Raw genomic sequence first — 27,886 nt, 5'->3', positions numbered from 1 at the left:
CAAAAATCTCGTAATCAAAAACGGATAGCTGCAGAAACTGAGGAAGAGAAAAGTCAAAGATTGGAAGAACAAAAATCATGTAATCAAAAGCGGATAGCTGCAGAAACTGAGGAAGAGAAAAGTCAAAGATTGGAAGAACAAAAATCACGTAATCAAAAGCGGATAGCTGCAGAAACTGAGGAAGAGAAAAGTCAAAGATTGGAAGAACAAAAATCACGTAATCAAAAGCGGATAGCTGCAGAAACTGAGGAAGAGAAAAGTCAAAGATTGGAAGAACAAAAATCACGTAATCAAAAACGGATAGCTACAGAAACTGAGGTAGAGAAAAGTCAAAGATTAGAAGAACAAAAATCTCGTGATCAAAAACGGATAGCTGCAGAAACTGAGGTAGAGAAAAGTCAAAGATTAGAAGAACATAAATCACATAATCAAAAACGGATATCTACAGAAACTGAGGAAGAGAAAAGTCAAAGATTGGAAGAACAAAAATCACGTAATCAAAAACGGATAGCTACAGAAACTGAGGTAGAGAAAAGTCAAAGATTAGAAGAACATAAATCACATAATCAAAAACGGATATCTACAGAAACTGAGGAAGAGAAAAGTCAAAGATTGGAAGAACAAAAATCACGTAATCAAAAACTGATAGCTGCAGAAACTGAGGAAGAGAAAAGTCAAAGATTGGAAGAACAAAAATCACGTAATCAAAAACGGATATCTACAGAAACTGAGGAAGAGAAAAGTCAAAGATTGGAAGAACATAAATCACGTAATCAAAAACTGATAGCTGCAGAAACTGAGGAAGAGAAAAGTCAAAGATTGGAAGAACAAAAATCACGTAATCAAAAGCTGATAGCTGCAGAAACTGAGGTAGAAAAGAGAAAAAGACTTGAAAGACAGAGAGATCGGAATCAATATCAGAAGTTATTAGGCTTTGCAGTAGGTGATAAATGTTGCTTCTGGGACACCTCCGTTTAACATGGGAAATCCCTATCTAATGTCATTTACCCCCTTGTCTTTTTCAAAAATCATAAACACCTCTATTTCTCCCTCTATGAACCTATTATCCTTCTCACCTTATGAACCTATAATCCTTCTCGCCTTATGAACCTATAATCCTTCTCACCTTATGAACCTATAATCCTTCTCACCTTATGAACCTATGATTTTCTTCCTTTATGAACCTATAATCCTTCTAGCCTTATGAACCTATGATCCTTCTCACTTACATGTAATTTTTACCCTATTCCCCCCACTACCCCCTTAATGTAGTTCCTTAGACCACTCTACTAATGAGCCTATAAATATATTATCTCTTTCTAACTTTTTAAAGAGTTCCATTCTCCTATAGAATTCATCCCCATCAAGTATATTTATAAAGTATACAGGGTCCTTAACCTTTTGTTGTGAAAGTATAAAGTGGTATGTTTCACGGAGGGTTCTTGTTTGACCTCCTCCACTCCCACATACCATTTTAAAATTATAATATTTATTATCCGATTGATAACCATTAAAGTTCTCACTCCACTCTAATATATTTTTCTTCCCGCCCTCCATTACCCCACTTAACAAATGAATATGTTTATCCATCTTGAGAACCTTCTGACCAGTGATTCTCTCAACCTCTTGAATCTGATATTTTTCACATTCGTTATGTTTTCCATTTATATACCAAGGTTGATTACACCTCCACTCTTTAGTCTGGTTGATACTTGGTTCTATCATTTATATAATAGAAAAAAGGTGGTGGTAGCCCATTAAAATCCCTAACCCCCTTTTTTAACTTATCACTTATATATATCTTATCACTTAAATATATCTTATCACTTATATATCTTATCACTTATATATCTTATCACTTATATCTTATCACTTATATATCTTATCACTTATATATCTTATCACTTATATACTTATATAACCATAAGGGAGACTATCAATTCCATTTTCTAAAATAAACCTCTTATCATCAAAAGCCCCCAATGCTTTCTTATTCACCTCTTCTGAATATAAATTGATGTTTATAACTTCTTATTCCATTAATCTTTCTAAACTCTTCTTTCTTTGTTGTTAAACAGTTATAATAATCCTTAAAGTTTATTGTTTCTTTAATGACATTTTTCTTTACACCTTTTAACTTCTTATCAGTCTTTTCAACGTTATTCACAATGTATTTATAAGCATAAGCCTTCGACCTCAATCCCACAAATTCACTCATAACATTTCCTCCCAATTCATCCTTGAACTTTCCAATCACCTTTTTATTTTTAGAAGAGAACAACTCACTCTCTGGACTGTAATTACTTGTATCATAGATATTAATGTCCTTTTTCATGTCTGAATAAACATCATAGGTATTAATTTTCAAAATAAAACTATCAGTATCCATATACAACAATGACACATTATCCTTATACTTTGATTTTAGATTAATATAAAAGTAATCATACATTAATGACTTTGACAAGTCAAGAATTGATGTTCCAATGTAAATAGGTTTGTCCATTTCAATACTCTCTTTAACCAAATGGATCGCACAAAAGTTCTCAGTAAAGACCTCAGCTCTAGTAAAACTCGGTCTATTAATTAATTTTGATGCTTGTTCCCAAGATGTTGCTAGTCTGATATTTTGTCTTTTCCTCACATTCTCCATGGTCTTACCAAAGACCGCATTATTCATCAATTTATAAAAGTCTTTCTCAAAATCTGTTTTTGACTCTGTTCTTCTTTGTGTATTAAAATCAATGTACCCCTTTAACCAATGACTTTGATTGAACTTTAGAACCCTGTGGATCTTCTCTACTCTTAGACCTTTTGATAAATATTGTCGCAAATTTCTTTGGTGTAGTATATAATTTTTCTTGTTATATAATGTAGTAAGTAATTTTTCTGTTGATTCACCTATATCAAACGATCGTTGATAATCACTCAACCATTCTTTCTTTGGACTTTCTTTCTCACAAGCAAATGGAAGATCTTTATGTTTGATATGAAGTTCTTCAGGATATTTTAAATCGACCTCAAAATAATAACCAACCTTTGAATCATCCAATTCTTTTTGTGTAGAGATACATACATCTTGTAAAACCTTTGTGTAGTCTTTTTCCTTTACCCATCTTAGTTTCCCATAAGGAAGAGCTTGAGACATTGCCCAGCCATACAAGTTGTTTGCGTCATAGTACATCAAGTAAGAACTCTCTTTCGTTGAATCATAATTTGGAAGATATTTGTTATTTGCTTTTGCGTATCTGCTCGAGCATACTTGTGAAATTCCACCTCTTTTTGCCTTTTCAATCATCAAAAGCATATCGACATCGGTTATCAAATCCAAATCTTGTTTTGTCATTTTCAACATCGCGCTCCAAGCCAATCCAGGTGCTGTGTAGTAGTGAGCAGGATCCAATCCATATCCAGTGTGACAAACAGATCTAAAGGCTTCAAATACATCGGCCAATAAAAGCACATCAGTTTTGAGATACAAATCGTGATACTCACCAAGATTCTTGATGTTATATTTTTCCCAAACATTTTGTGCGTGTACATAATCTTTATCAGATATATGACTGTTGTTTAATTTGTTATCGAAATTTTCTTTTAAAGGAAGTTGTGTTTCATTGAATCTCTCAAATGAGTCCATATAGTCATGGGGTAAATTCCCTTTTGTGTTAGAAAATCTTTATCTGAAAAATACTCTGAAAGACATGGAAACTCTTTTAGATTTTGAACCAAGTTAGCCAATGGACTTGCCATGAATTTAAATGTATCAAGAAATCTGATATGAGTAATAGGAGATGTGTGAATTGTTTTTGTGAATGAAATGTATTTCTGATCTGTGTTAGGAATTGCTGAAATGTGTCCAGATGTCTTTGAAAGTTCATTAATAAATAGATGCGTATCATAATGAGCATTGTTATGAAGAAAGACAGGAATGAAAGAGGGGAGTTGATAATTAATATTACAACTTTGATGAGCTGGACCTCTATATTTACCAGTGAGATGACAATGATCTCTAACCTTTAGACCTTCACCAATTTTTTCCTCACAAATATGACAAGCATTGTTTTTTCTAAATTCTCTTTTCTGTTCACTCGTCAAGGACATTGGTTTATTAGTTTCTCTCATTATCTTGGTTAATCGGACACAGTCTTTTTCTAGTCGTTTCACAAACTCCTCTGGGGTATTTGAGCCTCTATACTCCTCTAACTTGTTATATTTATCACCAACGGATGATTTGATATAATAACAAAAACCGCAAGGAGTATGTTTTTGATATTTATTTGTGTATGATTCTTTTGGATCTGGAGAAGCAGTATCTATTTTTTCTAGAATACTTTCAAAATCAGCATCTATAACAAATGGATGTTTGATCTTTTTCTTTTCATCTTTGAATGTGATATTTGAGCCTTCTTTAGGCATATTGATTACCGTTGATTTATGTTCACCACAATAATTTGAATGTTTATCTAATCTTTCTTGTGTATGGAAGAAGTTAAGACAACACAAACAAATATATATTTTATTTGTTCTTTTACATACTTGTGGTTTTATTAATTTAGCAATATCTTTAATGTATGTATAATGTGAATTTTCCTCTGAATTAAAATATAGAAGATTAATATGAGTTTGTTTACAATTGTCAGAAAGCTTTAAAACCTGAATGCTGTTTGTTTCTGTTAGACCATAAACATTAACTGATAAATTATTTATCTTTTCAAATTTAGGAATATCATTTAAAGCCATCGGAAACTTTAGATCTTTCGTATTTAATGTATTCTCATATTTTTTATAATGAGAAACTCTTTCATCATGAAAATGTGGAGGATGTAAGTGTGCTAGAATAGACCAGAGAAAACATTTATTGTCTTTATTTTTGATATTGATAACTGCTTTTCTATTTTTGATAACACTGGGTAAATCAATGTAGGAAGAAGCTTTTAGAGGATCTGATTTAAGAATATGAATGTCTATGTAAATAATTTTTCCTATATTGAATCCACGTCCTACGATTGAATTATCCACATCTTGCTCTTGTTTAATAAGTTCATCATAGACTCCTGATGTTTTAAAATCTTGATATGAAGATATAAAGTGTGGCTCAGTTCTCATGTATGGTGTATCTATAACTCCTTTGTCCTTTGTCATTTCTAATTTTACTCCCTTGTAAAATTTAAGTGGTTTCATTTCTTTTAGTGTTTTTTCAATCAACGTTTGAACAGCAGGTTTAACTATTTCTACAGCATCAACTATAGACTCTGGTTCAGGAGGTTTGAAGTTAAAGACTTATTTTAATATGTCCTTTGAATGCGCCATCAGAGTTTTTAGTTGTGATAAAATTTGATAAATGTAGAATTGTTTTAAGATGTATTTCGAAGCCTTTCTTGAGGATATTTTTATTACATGCAGAACAGCGTTTTGTTTCCTTCTGAATAGGAGATAGTAGGTGAAATAGATTAAATGTGTGTTTGTTAGTTTTAAGGTGTCTTTTGTATTGTTTATATTCTTGTTCACAAACATCGCAATACGTTGCTTTGATCATATTTATTTATATAGTAAAATTATACTTAAAACAAAGTGCCTTTTTTAGAGGCTTTTTAAAAGATGAAACTGTGCTTAAAGTAAAACGTTTACCTTTGAGCTTTTCAACTCGTTTTATGTATATAACTTTACTTAAAGTAAAACACCTTTGAGCTTTTCAACTCGTTTTATGTATATAACTTTACTTAAAGTAAAACACCTTTGAGCTTTTCAACTCGTTTTATGTATATAACTTTACTTAAAGTAAAACACCTTTGAGCTTTTCAACTCGTTTTATGTATATAACTTTAAGTAAAGCGTCTATGTATTAGCCAGAAAGTTTAGATACTCTAGTTCATCAATTTCAATTTCACTATCTGAGTCATCAATAAAGCTACTCTCATAACTATCATTTGAACACAAACTATTAGTATCATAACTATCTTCAGATCCTAGACTCTCAGTATAATAACTCTCAGAGTATTGACTGTTAATATCACTCATTTACATACCATTAAACTTCCATCAATATCTATATATTTTCTTTCATTAGAACTAATAACCACAATATTTTTTACATTAAATGTTATTTTCAAATAATCTCTAATAATCAGAGTACGGAATGATAGTTCACCACTAATATTCATATTATTAATTTCACCCACATCTTTGGGTCTATTAAAGAATATACAAATGTTTCCTCTAGAATCGTTGATGGTCTTATCATTCATTTTCAAAGCTTCTTTATCAATGACCTTTTCAAGCTTTGAGTAAATTGTTAGTAGTAGTGGAGAAACTTTTGTCAAATTTACTTTAATAGAGATTAATTAACAAAGCTTGTCCCATAAATTTAATAAAAGGACACATGTTATTCTCCATTATGGGTTTAATCCAAAAATTTCCATATTTATCTTTGTTCAATTTAACATCTTTGACATATTTTTCTATATCTTCCACCGAAGTAGAGATTGATTGAAATTTGTCTTTTGTGTTTTACTTTAAGCACAGTTTCATCTTTAAAAAAGCCTCTAAAAAAGGCACTTTGTTTTAAGTATAATTTTACTTTATAAATATGATAAATTCTGAAGGATATTTAGAATTTCCAGACTCTCCATATGATAAATTAGAAATCTGCCACCATTGTGGTAGAATAGGGCTTAATAATGAGGGTTCATATAAACAATGTATTTTCTGTGATTTAATTTTAATTAATGATAATAAAAAATATAGAAAAATATATAACTCTTTTAAATTAGAACCAAAAATGAATTACTTTACAAGATTAATAAGAGAGATGAATGTTAAGTATTATGGTGATAATACACCATTTCTTACAAGGGAAGAGACTATTTGTATTGAGGAAATGTATAAGGGTTTAATGATATTTATTATTCAAAATAATTTTAATGGAAATGTTAATACAAGATACTATATAAACAAAATAATGGATTATTTTGAAATTAAACCTGAACTCAGGATAAAATATATAGTTTCTCAAAAAACTCAAAAAAAGTTAGATGACTTGTTTTCCAAATATATAAATGAATGATTTTTTACCCGTTTGGGAAAATAAGATAAAATTTAATAACCATAAAAATCTTCCAAATTCATTGAGATGTCTAATAGTCGGTTCAAGCGGATGTGGAAAAAAATTTTAGATTATGATAATTTAATAATTTTTACAAAGTCAAGTTTTCAACCCGAGTATCAACTACTCTCACAGGGTTTTAATGCGGGTCTTAAAAAGGAAGACATTATCGGTTTATTTAAACTTCAAAACAAACTAAATGATTATAATATTGATGATATAATACAATTATTTTGTGATACACAGAAATCAAAATCAAAACCAAAACCCATAACTTGTATTCTCAGTGATAATACGGATGATATACCTTCACCTCAAGATTTAGATAAATCAAAAAAGAACCTCGTTATCTTTGATGATTGTGTTAATGAGAGAAACCAAACAGTAATGGATAGCTACTATACAAGAGGGAGACATTCTTCTTGTAATTGTATTTATCTTAGTCAGTCATATTTTCAACTCCCTCGGCGCTCAATAAGAAACAATGCTAATACTTTTATTTTATTTAAGTTAAATTCAATAGATACAAATAATTTTTGGAGAGATAATTGTTCTACATTATGTAGTAAGAAGGAATTTGAAAATAATATGAAACACACGATTGGAAAATATAAATATATTGTTGTGAAACAAGATGAGATACTAAATGATATTTTTCAATCAATAAATACAGAAAATGAATACCGAAGAAAGAGTAAGAAAGTTTAAAGAACATCAAGAGTTGGTTTCAAAAGTTGTAAAGCAACAGGAAGACATAAAGAAGAAACGGAGACAGAAACTAACTGGTGAAGAAGCCTTTGAAAGAAAACAAGAGAAATTTTTTAAACCACTTTTAAAAACTCAACAAACGATTTCACCTACAGTTCCCACGGTAGAATTTACTCCGAAAAAATTTCAAATGCTCAAAGATTTTAGTCAAATGACAGAGCAGGAACTTGGAGAATTAGAATATGATGATGAAGGATTATTTCGGCATCTTGAGAAGGTAAATAAACTTTCCAATTATATTGTAGAAGCTCTTCAAAACAATGAATATTTGAAGGGTTCAAAAACCAGAGCAGGTCTCATTCCAACAGAAAAACCAGCACAGTTCCATCTTGTGAAAGAAAAGTTATTGATATTTAATGATAAATTGGTGTTCTTAAGTTCTGACCAACCAAATGTTGAATTAACCCCAAGATTAATGTTTCTTCTAACAAAAGATGGACATGCTAATTCACCTTATTTTGATGAACTGCTTGATATGGAAAGAGAGGAAGATAGAGAGTATATTGAGTTGCTAAACGCACTTGATTATGGAGTTTCTGTTGTTGGTAAAAGTAAGAAGAATGAGAAGGAGAAACATATTATTGATGCTTTAAGTAAGCTTGGTTCGGGTGTTAGTTTTCTTCCAAATGACCCATCACAATTAGTTAATAGGTTATTATTGTTGTTAGGTAGTAAGAAGGCTGGAAACAACAATTGTTTTAATGAAGCATCCGCCATTTTAGATCAGTTGATGAATATGAAAATAATTAATAAATGTCAATACAAAGATATTTTATTAGATATTAAATAAGATGAGAAGCACAATTCTTAGTTTTAATTTCACAACGAGTGATTACACAGCTTCATTCCCTTACCCACTACAACTTGACCCCACAAAAGAATATGAGGCTTCTTTGTTGTCAATGGAGACTTACAATACCCTTTTTAATATCACAGAGAAAAACAACAAGTTTAGTTATAATCCAGGAAGTGGATATAAAACTATAACCGTTTCACCCAGTGCTTACGAGATTTCTCAAATATCTTCAGAAGTCTCTCGCCTTATGAAAGAAAAAGGTGATGAACCAAAAAATATTGTAATAGATATTCAAAAACACACTTCAAAATCAACTATTAAACTTAAAAATAATTATAAAGTTGATTTCATGATTGAAAATTCGTTCAGAGAGCTATTGGGTTTCTCTTCTAAAAAGATTGAAACTAACGGGACGTCTTACAGTGATAATGTCATTCAAATATCCTCCGGTATAAATTCAGTATTAATTCATTGTGATTTGATTGATGGTGCTTATAACGATGGAATAAGAACAAATACAATATTTTCATTCAGTGCATACTCAACCCCGATTGGTTATAAATTTAATATGGAACCAAAAAATCTTGTCTATTTACCTGTGTCAGGAAAAACCATATACAGAGTAAATTTTAGGATAACCGACCAAGATAATCGTATGATATCCTTTAATGATGAAATTATATCCATCAGAATTCACCTACGTGAAGTTTTTCAATAAATAAATAATGGTTATTGTGAGAAAACACGAGTTGGGAAAATATAAAATAATTACAGGGGATGGGATGTTCCTTTCACCATACTATAAGGGTGAAGGTATTGTTACAGACACGACTTTGATGTTAAAGTGGGCCGAGCGGAATGGCCGTCGTGTCCGCACAAATTACCCGACTATACTCGACGTTGACGAAGTCGCGCTACGCTGGCTCAATAAGGAAAAAGAAGACACCCGGCTGGCTTACAATGACATACGACACCAATGTTTCAATTCTCAAGACCTCCGGAGGAGATTATATTCGTACGGAAAGGTTAGATTACAGGGACGAGAGGTACATCATAGAAAGACAGGCACTTAGACACACTCTTATATTAACCCTAGACAGACGACAGATAAACGGGACAACGGCTGACTCACACGGGGATTGATTGCAGGGAAAGGCAGGTATCGGTGGCTCCAGGTGCACCTGGGCTCGGGGCAGGATCAACACGGTTCGGTCCAGAGATGCGGGGAGGTCTCGTCGCAGCGCTCAGAGGTGACGTTCTTTCTCAGGCGGGTCTTTCTCAGGCCTCTCCAAACTCAGGCGCATCTGTTTCAGCGCTCGCAGGTCCTTCTTTCTCCAGCTGGGGGCGCATCTGACGTCACATCCGGCGCGTGGCCGCGTATATCCGGCGGGGAGTGACACGCCCTCGGCTCGTTAGCTCCGCCTCGTGGAATCGGCACGTTGCTTCTCATTGGGTGCGTGCGGGGGGTTTACCAGGCTCCGCCCTTGACGAGGAGCTGACAAGGAGCCCCTTCGTGGTAACCCCGTGGAGCGCATGGTCTGGAGCGCATCGTCTGGAGCGCATTGTCGATGGCGGCGAACCGAGCCGGTGGGAGGACGCACACTCCCCCCCGCGCAGCGCCGTGCCCCTCTGTTGTTGTAGACGGGGAAGAAGGTGGGAGGAGGTATGGGAAAGGTCCTAAACTCACTACTGGTGCCATATAATCACATTCTGGTGCAACGAAGAGTCATAATTAATGGAAACGAGGCCTTAACTGACATAGATTAAGAATAACTAGCAAGATGTCCGAAGGTTGTCTACGTGTGGTGCGGTGGACCTGGGCACGACATTTAATGGGGGAATAAGGGGAAGGTCGGCTCTACTGAGTGTTATTTACATACAATGGGACTAGGGAATGGGGGATTGGGGAAAGTTGGGGAGTATTGGAGAAAATAGGGGAATATTTACAAGCGGATTTGGAGGCCAAATTCCATATTCGCAACATTGCACCCTTCTCTACCCTCGGGGCGTCCCGACCCGATAAATTTTTACCTAGTTTAGTGTGGCACTCAGATGTAGTCCCTCTACTATTAACGCTACCCTGAGTGCGACAGTTTTACAGATGTTCACAAATGAGTAAATATGTCCCCCTGCGACGTTGCACCCTTCTCCTCACAGAAACACACCCACAGGATAACCGAATCCGGAAAGAATCCTCAAACTAAACATACAGCCGGTAGGGAGCATTATTTACAAGATTACGCTGATATCTACACTACGATCCAGGACCTGTTTTTGGAGGAACACATGCAGATGTTATGCATAGAGAGAGCGCGCTTGCCAGCATCGATACACCAACCCACGAGTGCTCTGTGGCCGACGGCCTTTAATAACGTGCAGAGCACCCTTTCCCAGCATCAAAAGCACCACCCCACCACCAATCGGTGCAGTCACCATTGTTCATTGGAATAAAAATAAATTCGACAACCCCTAACCCTGCAGGTGTCTCTTGCTCTTCTTGTGGTGCACTTGGTGTTAACTAAAAGTGGTTCACCTGTATGGCATAGGTGCCACGTTGACCCATAGGTCCATCCCCGGGTGGTGCTTGGCCGCAAACGAACTGCGGTCCATTGTGGGTGGCCACAAACATTGCGGTCCATATGGTGTATCGATCCCGGCAGCAAACAGCGAAAGTGCAGGCCCACAACTGCGCAGCCAGCACCTCTCTCTCCTCTCTCTCTACCCCAAAGCCAGATCCTCGGAGGTGGGAGACAAAAGAAGCAGACAAGTGAGTAAGGTGGTAAGGGCGCAAAAGTGCACGCAATGTAAGGTGATGCACACTGGGGGCACATGGGAACCAGGTGAGACAGGTACGTTCCTATCGTACGCCCCCCCCCCCCCACCAGGTAACCTACATGGCCCCTCCCTTACCCCTTACTGTATCCACAAAACACAACACTACCCATAAACATCTACTTTACAAATCAACAAACATCCCTACTGTCTTCCCCGTTCCTCCCATAAACCAAATTCGTCTTCTCTCCCTCCTAACCAATCAAATTTGCCATTTTCAACTCTCATCAAAATTTGCCATCTCCAACTGCACATCAAAACTTGCCATTACCAATTCATCATCAGTCCCTCCTAGGGAGGGAGAGATGGAATCACCCCAATGTCTCATCCACGTCGTGATGCGTCTCACAAATCCACACAGCGATTCATTTCCTGCTACAAACCAAGAAAACACAGGTGTGGAGTCATCATCATCACCACAGGTAAGTGGCTGCGTATGGTGCGACAGGTTCATCAATCCTAACTATTTCCTAAGTGACTTTAACAACTTTACACTACCCGGGGTCTTTCTCCGGCCAAACCATTGGCCCTCTTACACTATGGGTTCTAAAAACCAATTCCCATTGGCCAAACTGTGGTGCTCTTCAATTTGGGGTCTCACTCCCCCGATTCATCTCCCGGTGCCCTCGTACAATTTCTGGGCTGTGGCGTGTACCTCCCCCAGCGGGTCTACCCACCTGCACACCTCCACCACTGCAGTTGCCTCCGAGCTTACCTGCTCCTCACCCTAACCTAACTACCTGGGGAAGGCCCTCTGGCACTCTCCCCACTCCGTGCCCTCTCTGGCACTGGGCTGCCCGATCCACACCCGGGATCCTCAGGCACCCACTCACAACTACCGGCTCCCAGAGCCCACCTGCGGCCTCACCTGGCCGACATCCTCACAGTGGTGGAGTGCCCAACCAACTACACACACTAACAGGCTACACGCCCAGCCATTTCCACGACACTAATGCACCCATCCAAACATCATTCTGCAACCGCACCACAAATGCCAATATCCAACCACAATTTACCTGTACCCTCTACCTAACACTTACACTACCCGCCCCGGGTACTCGTGAAAGGGGTCCACTCTTCCCCATCCACACCTTCGCACCATGCACACCACTCCGTACCACTTACTCCAACTCTCTCCACACACCTGTACTTGCACACCTGTGCTCTCACACCTGGTGCCACCTGCACCCTTCTCTCCCCAAGCGCATTCGCGCTGATCCACAACACTCACTACTCATACACTGCTCCACACACCTGTCCAGTTGCACACCTGTGCAATCACACCTGTTCAATTCTCACACACACAGCATCATCTCAGCTAACTACTCCCTTCTGAAACTTGCGCTTCCCAGTCGTCCCTTTAAACTATTGCGCTCCCACGTCATTATCATCCATACTAATCTACCTGCGTCCCCACTACAGGTATCAGTCACTAACTAAACTTAACGTCACCTAATGTCAATCCTCGCTAGATCCCTACACACCATATCCTAACCCACCCGGGCTAGTTTTCACTGCCATACACCCCATAATCTATTGCTCCTTTGCCCCCATATGGGAAGGGTGGCAGGGATGCCATCCCACCACATCGGGGGTCTCTCACTACCAATTTTGCACATCAAATTTCAACAAATTAAAAATTTACCAATCACTGCCCATCATCTGCCAATCACTACTGCCAATCCCTTGCCAACCATCAAATTTTGTTTTTCTCCAATTTTGGGTCCAAAACACTAACCTCATCACCCAGTCGACTCACTAATACCTCTCGGTGCGCCAATCCCTGTCCAAAGCCCGGCTTCGTAAAGCCAAGCAATGGATGCTGGTTGTTTTGTGCCAGCGGCTGGATGCGTCCGGCACTCGGTGCAGGGACGGGGGTTTACCCGTGCCGAGATCCCACACATCACCTCGGCGTGGAGCCATCCAATGTCCCGATCTCGACCTGCCGGCACGTCTCAACAAAACGTGGTCGCCATAACGACCCTTCCTATCGGGCTGCCCGCTCCGCCTAGTGGAGCACGGACGCGGCCGTTCAAAGCGAGGCCCAGCACGCACCGAGGGCCCGATTCGGCTATAAGTCGTTCTAAACTCTACCCCGTCTAACGTCGATGCTTCACCTGGACGCTTACACCCCGCAGCCCGTTCCTTGCTCACACATCCAGCCGTGCCCATGCTCCTCGTACCTTTCCTTACACACCCAGGTACACTCATTCCACTCACAGCCTTGGTCACACACCTGACCACCGAACATTTTGGCACACATTCGTTCGTAGCACACCTCACCAAAACACCTCTTCGCGCCCCCTCCTCGGTCACCTCCTCTGTGACAATCACAGGTGTGCCCTCATTCGCACACCCAACCACGTGCCTCACCACCAACTCCAGCGTGCATTCCCACTCACGCTCTACCATTCCAGGTGTGCATCCTTCCATCCCAGGTGTACATCCTCGCTCACCTGTCACAACTAACTCACTCTCCTTGTCACTCTCACTACTCTCACCTCCATTCTTGACAGCGCACTCACCCTTTCTCTTGACAGCGCACTCTTTCCTCGTGCACCTGCCCGTCACACACCTTTCTCGCGCACACTCTCCCGTCACACCCTCTGTAACACTCACCACAGGTGTGCATTCTTCCTTGCCTTTGACAGCGCACTCTTTCCCCATGCACCTGTCCGTCACACACCTTCCTCGCGCACACTCTCCCGTCACACCCTCTGTAACACTCACCACAGGTGGACACTCTTCCTTACTTCTGACAGCGCACTCCTTCCTCATGCACCTGTCCGTCACACACCTTTCTCGCGCACACTCCTGCGCACACTCTCCCGTCACACCCTCTGTAACACTCCCCACACCACGCTTCCATGTGCTCCCTCGCACACGCGCTACGACCGACTCACTCTCGCCAGCACCCTCACTCCTTGGCACACACTTTTTCCTCACACACCCCAGAGTCGGACTTTCTCGCACACCTCCTTTTTCGCACACCAGACCTGTCGCACACTTCACCAACGGCCTCTCACGAACACCCGGGTCCATCTCGACCCCCAAGCTTCTTAAATCCCCTGGCGCATCATACGCACGACCATATTGGTCACCACTTACACCGGGTCCTCTTCCTCTTCGCTTCTCCTCCATCACCTGCGAATCCCTCATCCGGTTAATGAGCACATCACGATCCAAACACAGACTTTGGACCAATTCTTTCATCTCCTCTTTTATCTCTTTGTTATCCCCTCTCCGTCGCTTCTTAATTTCGCTCACCCCTTCTTCCACTTCTTCTAATTTGTGCCTCACCTCTTTTATTCCCCGGTATGTCTCCTCAAGCTCGTCCTCCAAGGCTACCTTGACCGTTTCCATGTGCGTCCTCACCTGCCGGTCCTTCGTCTCCATTACCTCTATCACCTCGTCCAACCTCGTTGTCAGTCCCTCACGTACCATCTGACATTCCCTCTTCGTCGCTACCAAGTCATCTTTGAGTTCTTTCTGTGTCGCCTTTAAACCTCCTAATACCGCAGTGTTCCTTTGAACCTGCTCCACTAACTCCGTCTGTCCCACCGTCAGCTGCTCCACCTCTTGCGTCAGGTCCTCTATGCCCCCTTGTAACTTTACAGTCGCCTTTCTCACCTCCTTTTCCATGTGCTCCTCACAGTGCCTCACCTCCTCGCGCACTCCTCCGACCTCCTCACTCACTCCTCTTCTGATCTCCTCTCCCATCACTTGCATCTCCTGCCCAGATGCCACCCTCATCTGCTCCATTTCCTCCCTGTGAGCATCCAGTTTGGTTTCTACCCCCATTCTGACCCCCTCTATCTGCTGCCCCATTTGGTTAACTTCCCTTTCCGCTTGGTCCCTCATGTCCCTCAATTTGCCTTCCATGGTGTTTTCTAACCCCTCTAACCCATTTTTCACTCCCTCTATTTGATTCTCTTGAGCGGCCATTCTGTTTTCTACCCCCGTTAACCCATGTTTCACTCCCTCTATCTGATTCTCTTGAGCGGCCATTCTGTTTTCTACCCCCGTTAACCCATTCTTTACTTCTTTTATCCCGTTGTCTAACTCCTCTCCAGTACCCCTCGCTTCGTCCCTCATTACTCCCAATTGCTCACTCTGAGCATCCATCCGGTTCCCCATTACCCCCATTTGGCCCTCCAATCACTCACCCAATCGCTCAATTTGGCTCCCCATACTCATCTGTACAGCTGCCTGTAGCTGCGCAATGAGGGCCTGTATGTCAATCGGCTGCATGTTAAAGCCCGTTGATACAGCGGGCTCGGCTACCGCGCGCTCTTGCGAGGCGCCATTTTGCGTGCCTGCTACCCTCGCTGTTTCGCTCTCCTCATGTCCCTCATGTCCCTCAATTTGGTCCTGGACCGACCCTGCTTCACTCTCCCCTACCGGACCCCAGCCGTCTTGATCCGCCATAGCGCGACTTGCAAAATTCGAGTTTCGTAAAACAAATCCAAATTTTTTTTTTTTTCGTTATAATTTCGGCGAGCGCAGTAACCGCGGGACCGCGCTCCGGCTCGATTTTGTCGAGCGCAGTACGCGCTCCGAACCGATTTTCCCTCCCAAAATTTGGGCCTAACTAATTTAGTCCCGGGTCCGAATCTCACTCCTCGACACCAATTGTTACAGATCGCGGTTAGGATGTTATAGACCGAGCGGTGGTTTAAAACCGCGACCTAACAAAACTCACCCGATTCACCCAGACTTTGGCCGGATCGCACCGCAGCTGCTCAATGAGGGGAAAAGACAAAAACGACGAATGCAAAGAGGAAAAGGAATAAAACGAGAAGACGTACAGACGAGTAATGGGTTTTATTATTTACACACACAAGCAAAAAGGAGCAATCAAGTTTTATTTACAACACATAAGACGCAGGTGACACAGTGCAAATTTAGCTTACCTACAGGCTTAACTTATCCCAGGACAGAACAAACAGAACGCTGACTCACGCGGGGGATGCCAGGAATGGCAGAAGGTGGATGGCTGGAGGGAGAGGGAGAGGTCCAAGGGGGGTCCCGCAGCACAACCGGCGCGTTCAGCAGCCGCCGTTCCTCTTTGGCCCTGCTCCAAACCGCCGTTCAGGCCCCCTTTGGCGGTTGGGTGGTCTTGCGGCTGCGGCCTCCGTCCGCTGCGTTCCCAGGACTTGTCTCACTCGCTTTTCACCACCGACTCCTCACCACCGCAACCAACTGTGACCACTGACCCTCCTTTTGCAACCGACTCAGACCAACTCTTCTCTCTCTCTTTCTCGGTGCGACCAACTCCTCCTCTCTCTCTCTTTCTCCGACCAACCCAGAGTGCATCTCTCTTTCTTCTTCTCTTCTCATCTCATGCTCATCTCCAAGGCCTCTCTGAACTCAGGCGCATCTGTTTCAGCGCTCGCAGGTCCTTCTTTCTCCAGCTGGGGGCGCATCTGACGTCACATCCGGCGCGTGGCCGCGTATATCCGGCGGGGAGTGACACGCCCTCGGCTCGTTAGCTCCGCCTCGTGGAATCGGCACGTTGCTTCTCATTGGGTGCGTGCGGGGGGTTTACCAGGCTCCGCCCTTGACGAGGAGCTGACAAGGAGCCCCTTCGTGGTAACCCCGTGGAGCGCATGGTCTGGAGCGCATCGTCTGGAGCGCATTGTCGATGGCGGCGAACCGAGCCGGTGGGAGGACGCACACTCCCCCCCGCGCAGCGCCGTGCCCCTCTGTTGTTGTAGACGGGGAAGAAGATGGGAGGAGGTATGGGAAAGGTCCTAAACTCACTACTGGTGCCATATAATCACATTCTGGTGCAACGAAGAGTCATAATTAATGGAAACGAGGCCTTAACTGACATAGATTAAGAATAACTAGCAAGATGTCCGAAGGTTGTCTACGTGTGGTGCGGTGGACCTGGGCACGACATTTAATGGGGGAATAAGGGGAAGGTCGGCTCTACTGAGTGTTATTTACATACAATGGGACTAGGGAATGGGGGATTGGGGAAAGTTGGGGAGTATTGGAGAAAATAGGGGAATATTTACAAGCGGATTTGGAGGCCAAATTCCATATTCGCAACAGTATGTTTCTTGGTAGAGGATACTATAAACCAAAGAGACAACGGGGTGTGGGACATCAATTTAGAAATAAAGGAGATGGGATAATTGATACTCTAATGGGTATTGGTTCAACCATCCTTAAACATAAAGACCTAATTGGTTCAACTGCTTCAGCCGTGGGCTCAGTTGCGGGTGCTATAAAGAGTATAAAAGATGCTCAAAAGGAGTCTCATAAACTACAAGCAATCAAAGAAATTAAAAAAGGTAAAACTCAACTATCTTCACAAGAACGACAAAAAATCATTAAAATACTTGGGTCAGGGTTTCAACAATTTTAATGCTATATAAATACAAGTATGGAAGCGATTGATAGTATCTATGATTTGGATGATACGATTATCATTTCAAACTCTACTAAAAAGGAAGACTATTTTAAGGTAAATGCTATAACAGGAACAGACTGGAATTCAAACGGAACAAAAAGTTTTGAAATAAATAATCAACAAACTTACTTGAATAGAGCTGATAGTTTCTTGCTGTGTAAATTTAAATTCACTAAGGCTGCGAATAATACTAATGCTACACTCGTAAATGATTTCTTCTGGAAAATGTTTGATAGTGTCCGCCTGTATATTGGAACACAAGAGGTTGAAGCGGTTGATTATGTCTCTGCTATATCTGAAATGATGAAATTTACACTATATTCGTTTAGTGATAGAATGGGTAAGGGAGCTGTTGAAGGTTTTATTCCTGATATGTCAACGGGAACAAATGCTGACCCTGGTTATATTCAAAGGAAGTCAATGTATAATGATGATACAAAAGCAGAGAATAGTTTTACCGTAGCAGTACCTCTGAAAGGTATATTTGGATTTTGTGATTATGATAAAGTTTTGTATGGTCTTAAAATTAGATTTCAACTACAAAGGAATGATAATGTAAATAGGTTGCTTTTTGGGGTTGAAAATGCTTTTGGCGACAATAATAAATTTGTTATTAATGATTTGTGTTGGTATATTAGTGAATATACTCCTAATCTTAAAACGGAAGAGATGTTAAATAGAAGACTTAACTCAAAGAAACCGCTAAATGTATCATACCTTAAAAGAAGATGTCAACACGTTAAACTGGAACACACTACCTACACTTGGAATTTGGGTGTTCTTGAAGGAAAGCCACGATACCTATGGCTCATTTTTAAGAAACCAGATGGAGAGGAGGGTACTGATAAGAATAATGCGCTGAGTGATAATGCTAAGGTGAAACAACTTCGGGTTTCTCTTGATGGAACATTTTATCCGCGAGATAGATTGGAAATTGATTGGGAAAAAAAATTATGCGGAAGCCTACAAGTCTTACCAAAAGGTGTGTGAAAGTAATGGTAATAATGATCCTATTTTGGATATGGTTGCGTTTCAAAAACTTTATACAATCTACGCAATTGACCTGAGTTCTCAAAAGGAAACTATAAAGTCTAATCGAGTGGATACTTCTCTATACATTGAAAGAGGGGAGAGTGAAGAGGTTAATGCATATTGTTTGCTTTTGGAGGAAACAGAATTTTTTTTTTTTTTTTTTTTTTTTTTTTTTGGATACAAGATCGAGGCTCGTGAAAGAGCGAACATTAATCACACAGAAAGACAAACCGACACATAAAACATATAACATCGGGAGCGGTAGACAAGATGGGGAGAGAGGGGGAAGGACACAAACACAACATTTGAGAGCAGGGACCGAGAGACATGGAGACATCGAGAGATCTGAGAGAGGGCGAGGGCTTTGGGGGGGGGGGCATGGTAAGGGGGCGGTGGGAGAGGTATAAAACATATGGACACTGCCAGGACTTCCAGGAAAGAAGTTGGAATTTCAAACAAGGTGGATCTGGGGTGAATTAGCGGGGGTAGAAAAGATCAAGGTTTTGGATGGGGGAAGATAAGAGATGGTGGTGAACAGCTGTTTTAAAGACCTGGAGGGAGGAGTGGGATTGAAGGGAGTGAGGGAGTTTGTTCCAGAGGCGGGAGAAAAGAGGAATGAAAGAGTGAAGGTGAGCAGAGAGCCGAGATTTCGGCAGTTTAACCATCAGAGGGTTGCTGGCAGATCTTGTGCGACCTGTAGGAATATTTGGGGGACAGAGCACAGAGAGAGCTGGGGGTGCAAGGCCGGATAAAGAAAGAATTACAGATTAATACAGATAATGGTGTTATGATTAATATCACATAGGTTTTTTCTCATAAATAAATGAGTAGGAAAGAACTGGTATATGTTAATCAAATCAATCTTAATAAATTAACATCTTGTATTCAAAATCAAAAGCCTTGTATTATTAACGTTAATACAATTCAAAGAAAAGGAGCAGTAAGAATTGATGTTTTACTCACAAGAGAGCAGGTAAAAACACTAAATGATGCTGGTTCACTTAAAATTAAAATGACAAAACCTATGTTAAAGAAATATTCAATACAAGAGGGAGGATTTCTCCCGTTTCTAATTCCTTTATTTGCTGGTTTAAGTGCGGCGGGAGCATTGACTGGTGGTATTTCAGCAGCGGTAAAAACTGCTAACGAAAGGAAGGCACAACTAAAAGCTCAAAAAGAATTGGAAAGACATAACAAGGAGTTGGAGAAACAAATTAGTGGAAGTGGTGTAATTGTGGATTTTGCTCAAAAACTTGAAAGTCTACCTGATAAAGCTAGATTGTTAGTTGGAGATATGCTTTCCTCTATCGCTCAAGCGGGTGTTAAACTAACTAAAAGGGGTAATGGGTTATATCTTTCTCATAAATAAATGGATAAATGGTTTAAACAATTTGGATAGAATACAACGTCAAATATAGAACTTACTAAATATTGTAAAAAACTAAAAATTGATAATGTGGTTATTTGTATGAGAGATGAATTAAAAAAGTTGTCCAAGAATACAATGAATATTATTATGAATTTAGACACACAGAATGGTTCTCATTGGGTTTGTATTCATAATAGTCAGGATAAATATTATTTTGATAGTTATGGTATGCCACCGCCTGTTGAAGTAATACAATTCTTACAGAATGGTGTTTATCAAACATTTCAAGTTCAAGAAATTAATTCTAAATGTTGTGGTCAATTATGTTTATATGTATTATTTCAACTCAACAATAATGAAAATTTTTATGATATCATTTTTAATCTAATATAAATGACTTATGTTGGAAAAGATGGTTCTATCTTTGGGAAATCCTCTCAGGATATTGATTTATCAAATTATTATACAAAGGCACAGGCTGAATGACAAAAATATAGTATAAGTAAAAATATTAATATGAAGAATACTTATAAATTAATCAATTATCCAAACCCGACAGATGCGAATGACTTAATTAGATTTAGTGATTTATCACAATATATATTTTTAAAGAAAACAGCACGTTTTGTTAAACAAGTAAAATTTACAACCACAACACCCGGTTATACTGACCATACACCATTCCTCATTCAATTTAACTATCTGCTTACAATTGAATTTTATGAAGAAGGACATATAGTTAATATGCGAATCAATAAATGGGGGTATGATATGCCTGATTTAGGGTATAATTGGTATTTTTCAATAAACTTAGAAGACCTACATGATTTGAATCAGTCTCGTAAAGAAGAATATTATCCGCTTGGTGAGGATAAGGATTTATGTGGAAGTACAATTAGTAAACAACAAATACATGGTTTTAAGAAAAGAAAAATATATGATAGTATAGCGATGGTTAACATGACAAAGAAGGAAGGTAATGAGATAAGGATAGAAAGCCGAGGAATACAAACCGATTTGGTAGTGGGAAGATGGGGTGGTATTACCTGTTATAATATTAATCTCACATATATTTCTGATACATAAATGGCAGGAAAAAGACTACAAGAGAATTATAATTTTTGTATTCAGGGATACCTACAAGAAAAGGGTGCTCGGTATTACATACCTTATGATTTGGAGCATATACATGGAAATTTTGTCATTAAAAAGTGGCCTTATACTGATATTGCTAAACCCACAAATAGAGACTTGTTTAAATTATTAAATAAAAATGAACTTCTCAAAGTTATGAAATATAAAACTCTTTTAGAAATCGTCATCAAATCTTATTGGTATCCTATTATGAGAAAAATAATTATAGATACAAGAATATCTCAAAATCCAGATGAGTATATGTATAATATTCTTTGGGGCTCAAGCTCAAGGGTAGCAAGGGATGAGGAAGGAGTTGAAGAAGAGAAGGAGGAAGGAGTTGAAGAAGAGAAGGAGGAAAGAGAGAAGGAGGAGAAGGAGGAAAGGGAGAAGGCGGAGAGGGAGAAAAAGGAGAAGGAGGAGAAGGATGAAAGGGAGAAAAAGGAGAAGGAGGAGAGGGAGGAAAGGGAGAAAAGGAGGAGGAGGAGGAGAGGGAGGAAAGAGAGAGGGGGGAAAAATATAAAAATATGACCATTCCTGAGATTAATGAAAGATTGAAGTTATTACGACAAATAAATCAATCTCAACGCACCGAAGAGGAAAATAAAGAACTAATGACTCTTATGAAGATATTGGTTTTTAAATTTGCTATAATAAATTCAGAGAGCAGATATACAACATATAGTTGATGATGTTGGTGTTATTGACTTTAGTTAGTTTTATTTGTAAATAAATGGAGGAGAGAGTGAAGGCATTCCTAAGGATTCTTTATGTTTTAAAAATCAAGATAGAAATGTATATGTTGAAAACCCAAAAGGCTTTGGCACTATGTAGAACTTTTTCTCATAAATAAATATGAGTTATTGTCTCAAATGTAAAAAGAAAACTAAATCTAAAAATATCTCCTTTGTTAAAGCTAAAAATAATAGAGTTTATCAAAAAGGAATATGTCAAGTGTGTGGCTCTAAAAAGTGCCAATTCATCTCTCCTAAAAGTGGAGGAGACATACAAAAGTTTTTGTCAGGAAGTAAATTTACAACAACTGGAATTCCAGGGGAACTACATCTACCTGGATATTCTTTCTGTGGTCCTGGAACAAACCTGGATAAAAGATTAGATGAGGCTGACAATCCTAAACCTTGGTCTAAACCTACAAATAGGGTTGACGAAGTGTGTATGAAGCATGATATTGCTTATGGGAAAACCACTACGTTGACTGAAAAACATAAAGCCGACAGAGAAGTGTTGTATAATTTGTCTTTGATACAAAATCCAACGTTGAGAGAGAAGGTTGATAGGTTTATTGTGAGAAATTTGATAAATGCTAAATTGAAACTTGGCCTTGGTTATTCACCCTCAAAAAACTATTAGGCTCTAATGATGTCATCAAGACTGAGGAGCTTTTGGCTGATGAATTACATAAACCTATAATCACAAAGTTTAAAAGAAGGAAAGTTTATTCTAAATACACCGACCACATATGGTCCGCTGATTTAATCGAACTAAAAAATGATAAGGGATACAAGTATGCTTTAACCGTTATTGATTTGAGGAGTAGATTTGCTTGGGTTGTTCCTTTGAAAAACAAGAGAGGTTATACTCTGATGTTAGCCTTCCAACAGATATTTAATAAAAGTAAAAGAAAACCAAAGAAACTGTGGACCGATGAGGGAACAGAGTTCTATAACAAAATATTTATGAAATTTCTTAAGGGGGTGGGTATTAAATTATACAGCACCTTTAATGAAGGAAAAGCAGTTGTTATTGAGCGTTTTAATCGTACTTTAAAAGAGAAATTATATAAAAAATTCACACAACTCGGTTCCCAAAAATGGGTGTATTTTATTCAGGATATTGTAGATAATTACAATAATACAGTTCATTCATCAACAAAATCAAAACCATCAGAAACATTTACAAAATTAGAATATGAAAAGGAGATTAATTTGAGAAAGCCCAAGTTCAAAGTTGGTGATATTATAAGAATATACAGATGGAAAAGTCATTTTGAGAAAGGTTATACAAAGAGATGGACTAATGAATTATTCAAAATCGTTGATGTAATGGATACTATGCCTTGGACTTACAAATTATATGATATGAATTGGGAAGAAATCTTGGGTTCATTTTACTCACAAGAATTACAAAAAACAAAACTGATAATTCATTAAACAACAACCATCCATACTTTCATCCACCCAGATTAGCTAATTTAATTAGTAGTAATAAAAAAATAAATAAAAAATAAAACAAATCATAAGCCACACCCACACAGACCCCACCCACAAACCCCGCCCACACAGACCCCGCCCACACAGACCACACCCACACAGACCCCACCCACACAGACCCCACCCACACAGACCACACCCACACAGACCCCGCCCACACAGACCACACCCACACAGACCACACCCACACAGACCACACCCACACCCACACAGACCACACCCACACAGACCATACCCACACAGACCACACCCACACAGACCACACCCACACAGACCACACCCATCATCCCCCACCCCTGTGCGCCCCCACCCTTGATCCCCCCTCATCCCACCCCCACCTTCCCCACACACACAAGGGGAGGGGAGGGGTGGGATGAGGGGGGATCAAGGGTGGGGCGCACCTTCTCATCTTTTTTCCCTTTCTTCTCTTTTTGTAATTAAGAATTAAATAATTCTGGACAAAGCGAATAAAATCAAAATTATGAAATAACATTAAAAACATAAAAATTATAATAAAACATTTTTCACGAGGTATAAATTCAGTTTCTTCCATAAATTCAGTTTCTTCCAAGGTATAATATCCTCTTGTCTCCCATGTTGGCTTCACAAATTTCTTTTGTGTCTGCAAGGCACAAAAGGGATTTTAAATTAAAATCACCAAACACAGTATTTGCCTGCCGTGCCATCCCAAACCACATGAGGGCAGTCTTGGACCATAAATGAGAAACTCCATTTATACTACACACATTGTAAGATGAAAATTTTAAACTCACATGGCCAGGGAATGAGTTGACACTCCTCCCAACTATCATCTCTGCTATTGATCTATCATCATCCTTCGGAACTCCAGGTAATTCTGTAAGGGGTTCATTCAGATCCTCCCTTTGTTGGTGAGAGAGGCTGTTCAAACATTCAACCATCTCATTATGAAGACCCCTCCGAACTTCAGTGAATTCTGTAAGCGTTTCCTTCAACTCCTTCCTTTGTTGGTGAAAATAAATGACTTCATTTTCAACATCAATCACCAGGTTTGATTTCTTTTGTGTCTGCAAGGCACAAAAGGGATTTTAAATTAAAAATCACCAAACACAGTATTTGCCTGCCGTGTCATCCCAAAACCACATGAGGGCAGTCTAAGACCATAAATGAGAAACTCCATTTATACTACACAACTCACATGACCAGGAAATTGGTTGACACTCCCGTCGTCGAAGTTGTGAAATCCATTGGTTTCATCGTCAAAGTTCATGTTGTTTGGTTGGCTTTTAATGCTGAAATAAAACAAACAGTTGACATTTAAATACCAACTCACTGGTGATATCAAAATCGCAAGACAGTATCCAAGTATCCACCAAACCGTTTAATAACACACATACACACAGTATCAAAGTTTGTGAAGAATTAATCATATATCTTACCTCAAATCCCAGGTCTTTATGAAGTCATCGATCTCATCTATTGTCTCTGCTATTGATCTATCATCATCCTTCGGAACTCCAGGTAATTCTGCAAGGGGTTCATTCAGATCCTCCCTTTGTTGGTGAGAGAGGCTGTTCAAACATTCAACCATCTCATTATTTTGTGTCTGCAAGGCACAAAAGGGATTTTAAATTAAAATCACCAAACACAGTATTTGCCTGCCGTGCCATCCCAAACCACATGAGGGCAGTCTAGGACCATAAAGGCACAAAGGAATTTTAAATTAAAATCACCAAACACAGTATTTGCCTGCCGTGCCATCCCAAACCACATGAGGGCAGTCTAGGACCATAAATGAGAAACTCCATTTATACTACACACATTGTAAGATGAAAATTTTAAACTCACATGAGCATGAATTTGGTTGAAACTCCGGTCGTCGAAGTTGTGAAATCCCTGGGTTTCATCAAACGTCATGTTGCTTGGTTGGCTTTTCATGCTGGAATAAAACAGTTAGTTAAAGGAAATAACACACAGCTCACTTTACCACACAGCACCTTTAACACACAGTTATTCAACCACCAACTTTGATAAAAAGGAGAAAATTAATGGATTGAAGTTTGTGAATAATTAATTATATCTCTTACCTCTCGCATAGAATTTCAAACAAGGTGTTTAATTCGTTGTCAGTCATTGGTTCTGTTGAGACAACCTTGGATAATATTAACGGGTGAGAGAGGCTTTCTAAACACTCAACCATCTCATTATGAAGACCCCTCCGAACTTCAGTGAATTCTGTAAGAGTTTCATTTAACTTCTCCCTTTGTTGGTGAAAATCAATGATTTCATTTTCGACATCAATCACCAGGTTTGATAAAGATGTACTGTAAAAGAGAAAAAACAATAATTATTGAGAGGATGTTAATGATGATCCATATAAGACAATGAATATAATTAATCGTGAGAACAAAAAAACTTACCTGTCTTCTGATAAAGCTTCATCCTCCATCCTCCAGAGAAACATAACGTGTGTTTAAAAAAGCAAGGTGTGGTTAGAGCCTTTATAGGCAAGGCTGAGTCATTGGCAAGGCTGTCATTTCCTGTGCCACGTTGGCAACTGGCTCAACAAAAGATGATGCAATGTTTCACCATAAATGATAGAACCAAGTATGAGCCAGACTACAGAGTGGTCTAAGGAACTACATTAAGGGGGTAGTGGGGGGAATAGGGTAAAAATTACATGTAAGTGAGAAGGATCATAGGTTCATAAGGCTAGAAGGATTATAGGTTCATAAAGGAAGAAAATCATAGGTTCATAAGGTGAGAAGGATTATAGGTTCATAAGGTGAGAAGGATTATAGGTTCATAAGGCGAGAAGGATTATAGGTTCATAGAGGGAGAAATAGAGGTGTTTATGATTTTTGAAAAAGACAAGGGGGTAAATGACATTAGATAGGGATTTCCCATGTTAAACGGAGGTGTCCCAGAAGCAACATTTATCACCTACTCTTTGCATTTTACAAAGAAAAGCTTATTGAAAACACTTCAATGAATTACATATGTGTGTCAGAGTGCCGATATCGCCCAAAGTCCAGCATGACTAAAATAATATTTGAGGGAGCAAAGACAACTTTCCATGGAGAACAGCAAAGTAAGCTGACAATCAATGATCAGACTGTATCCATGGATGGCAATTATTACGTATGTAAGGCATGTAAGGTTACAATAAAAAAAGGTGGAGTTCCAAATTGCAATGAGAAAGCCTTTGAGTTCATTATGTCCAATCTGCCAAACAAATTTCAAAATGAGTCTATGAAACTTTACAAATGCGAGGCCTTCTTATTGAAACTGATCATTCCCTTCATCAGAATTGCTCACTTGCCAAGATCACCAGACTTCAAAGTGCGGGGGCCAATGATAACAGTTGAAGCTGATGTGAAGCAGTCAATGGAGAAAATATTGCCCCGGAATCAGGAATTTATACCAATCTCCCTGAAACGAAAGCCAAACTACAAAGGCAGTGTCGTAGAGGAGGTGATATCGAAGAGCAAAGTTCTAGAAGATTTCAATTACTTCAAACTGCATAATCCTCTTTTTAAAGAAGTATTTCATTGAGGAAGGTTGGATGACTATCACACAAGCACTTGCTAATAGAGATGCCCAAGATTCCTCAGGAGGTAAAACTGATGAGGATGAAGGTATTATTCAAAATGGTGAAGAGAACACAGATGCTGCAGAAAGAAGCCCATCTCAAGGAAGCCAGCAGGAACAAAGAAGCAGTGATGCCAATATTCCTGATTTTAATACAGAAATTAACGAGGACACAATGTTAGAGACATTCAACACTAAAACATAGAGCAAATGGAGCTACTGACTTGGTGGCAGAGTTAATTCTGACTCATGAGCGGACAACTACACCTGAAAATAATTATTCAACACCTTGGAAGAAAGTTGTATTGGCACCGACTGCAGAAGGTAAATTTGTAAACTGGAAAGATGTTGTTAACATTGAGGAAAAAGCTTTCCCTCATTTGTTTCCTCATGGTATTGGAGGCTACTTATCAACATATGTAGACAAAGGGGTTATGTTTAGCAATTACATCAAACAAAGGCTTAATGGAATAGACCGCCGATACAGTAATGATTATTTGTATATTTGCTTCTTACATCATGTCAAAGAAGCACTTGAAATAAAGAGATCGCGTGTAACATTCTTCAGAAAAACCAAAATGGATAGAACTAAATATACAAAGCAATCTATCAAGGACATGGACAGGGCATA

General features: G+C 39.2%; 1 protein-coding gene across 1 annotated transcript; it reads right to left on the bottom strand.

Annotated features, from left to right (window-relative positions):
* Window positions 1-75: 75 nt before the first annotated feature.
* LOC137425930 (uncharacterized) lies at window positions 76-26,561 on the bottom strand. Its single transcript, XM_078775269.1, has 9 exons — window positions 26,085-26,561; window positions 25,752-25,988; window positions 25,513-25,603; window positions 25,104-25,270; window positions 24,863-24,956; window positions 24,459-24,731; window positions 24,087-24,307; window positions 218-244; window positions 76-106 (listed from the first exon to the last, which is right to left on the bottom strand). Exons 1-9 carry the CDS (start codon window positions 26,126-26,128, stop codon window positions 76-78), a joined length of 1,185 nt encoding a protein of 394 aa, XP_078631395.1. The 5' UTR covers window positions 26,129-26,561.
* Between the last annotated feature and the right edge of the window lie 1,325 nt (window positions 26,562-27,886).

Source organism: Myxine glutinosa, chromosome 4 (assembly GCF_964187855.1).
Source record: "Myxine glutinosa chromosome 4, kmMyxGlut1.1, whole genome shotgun sequence".
NCBI lineage: Eukaryota > Metazoa > Chordata > Myxini > Myxiniformes > Myxinidae > Myxine > Myxine glutinosa.
This window is presented reverse-complemented; position numbering and strand designations above follow the sequence as displayed.

What these genes read in the sequence shown, in the direction of transcription:
- LOC137425930 (XM_078775269.1), bottom strand. Translation starts at nt 26,128, where the DNA reads ATGTTTCTCTGGAGGATGGAGGATGAAGCTTTATCAGAAGACAG. An exon ending in TCAACCAAATTCATGCTCAT is followed by an intron (nt 25,271 to 25,512) that starts GTGAGTTTAAAA and finishes TGTGCCTTGCAG; the next exon opens with ACACAAAATAATGAGATGGT. An exon ending in TCAACTCATTCCCTGGCCAT is followed by an intron (nt 24,308 to 24,458) that starts GTGAGTTTAAAA and finishes TGTGCCTTGCAG; the next exon opens with ACACAAAAGAAATTTGTGAA.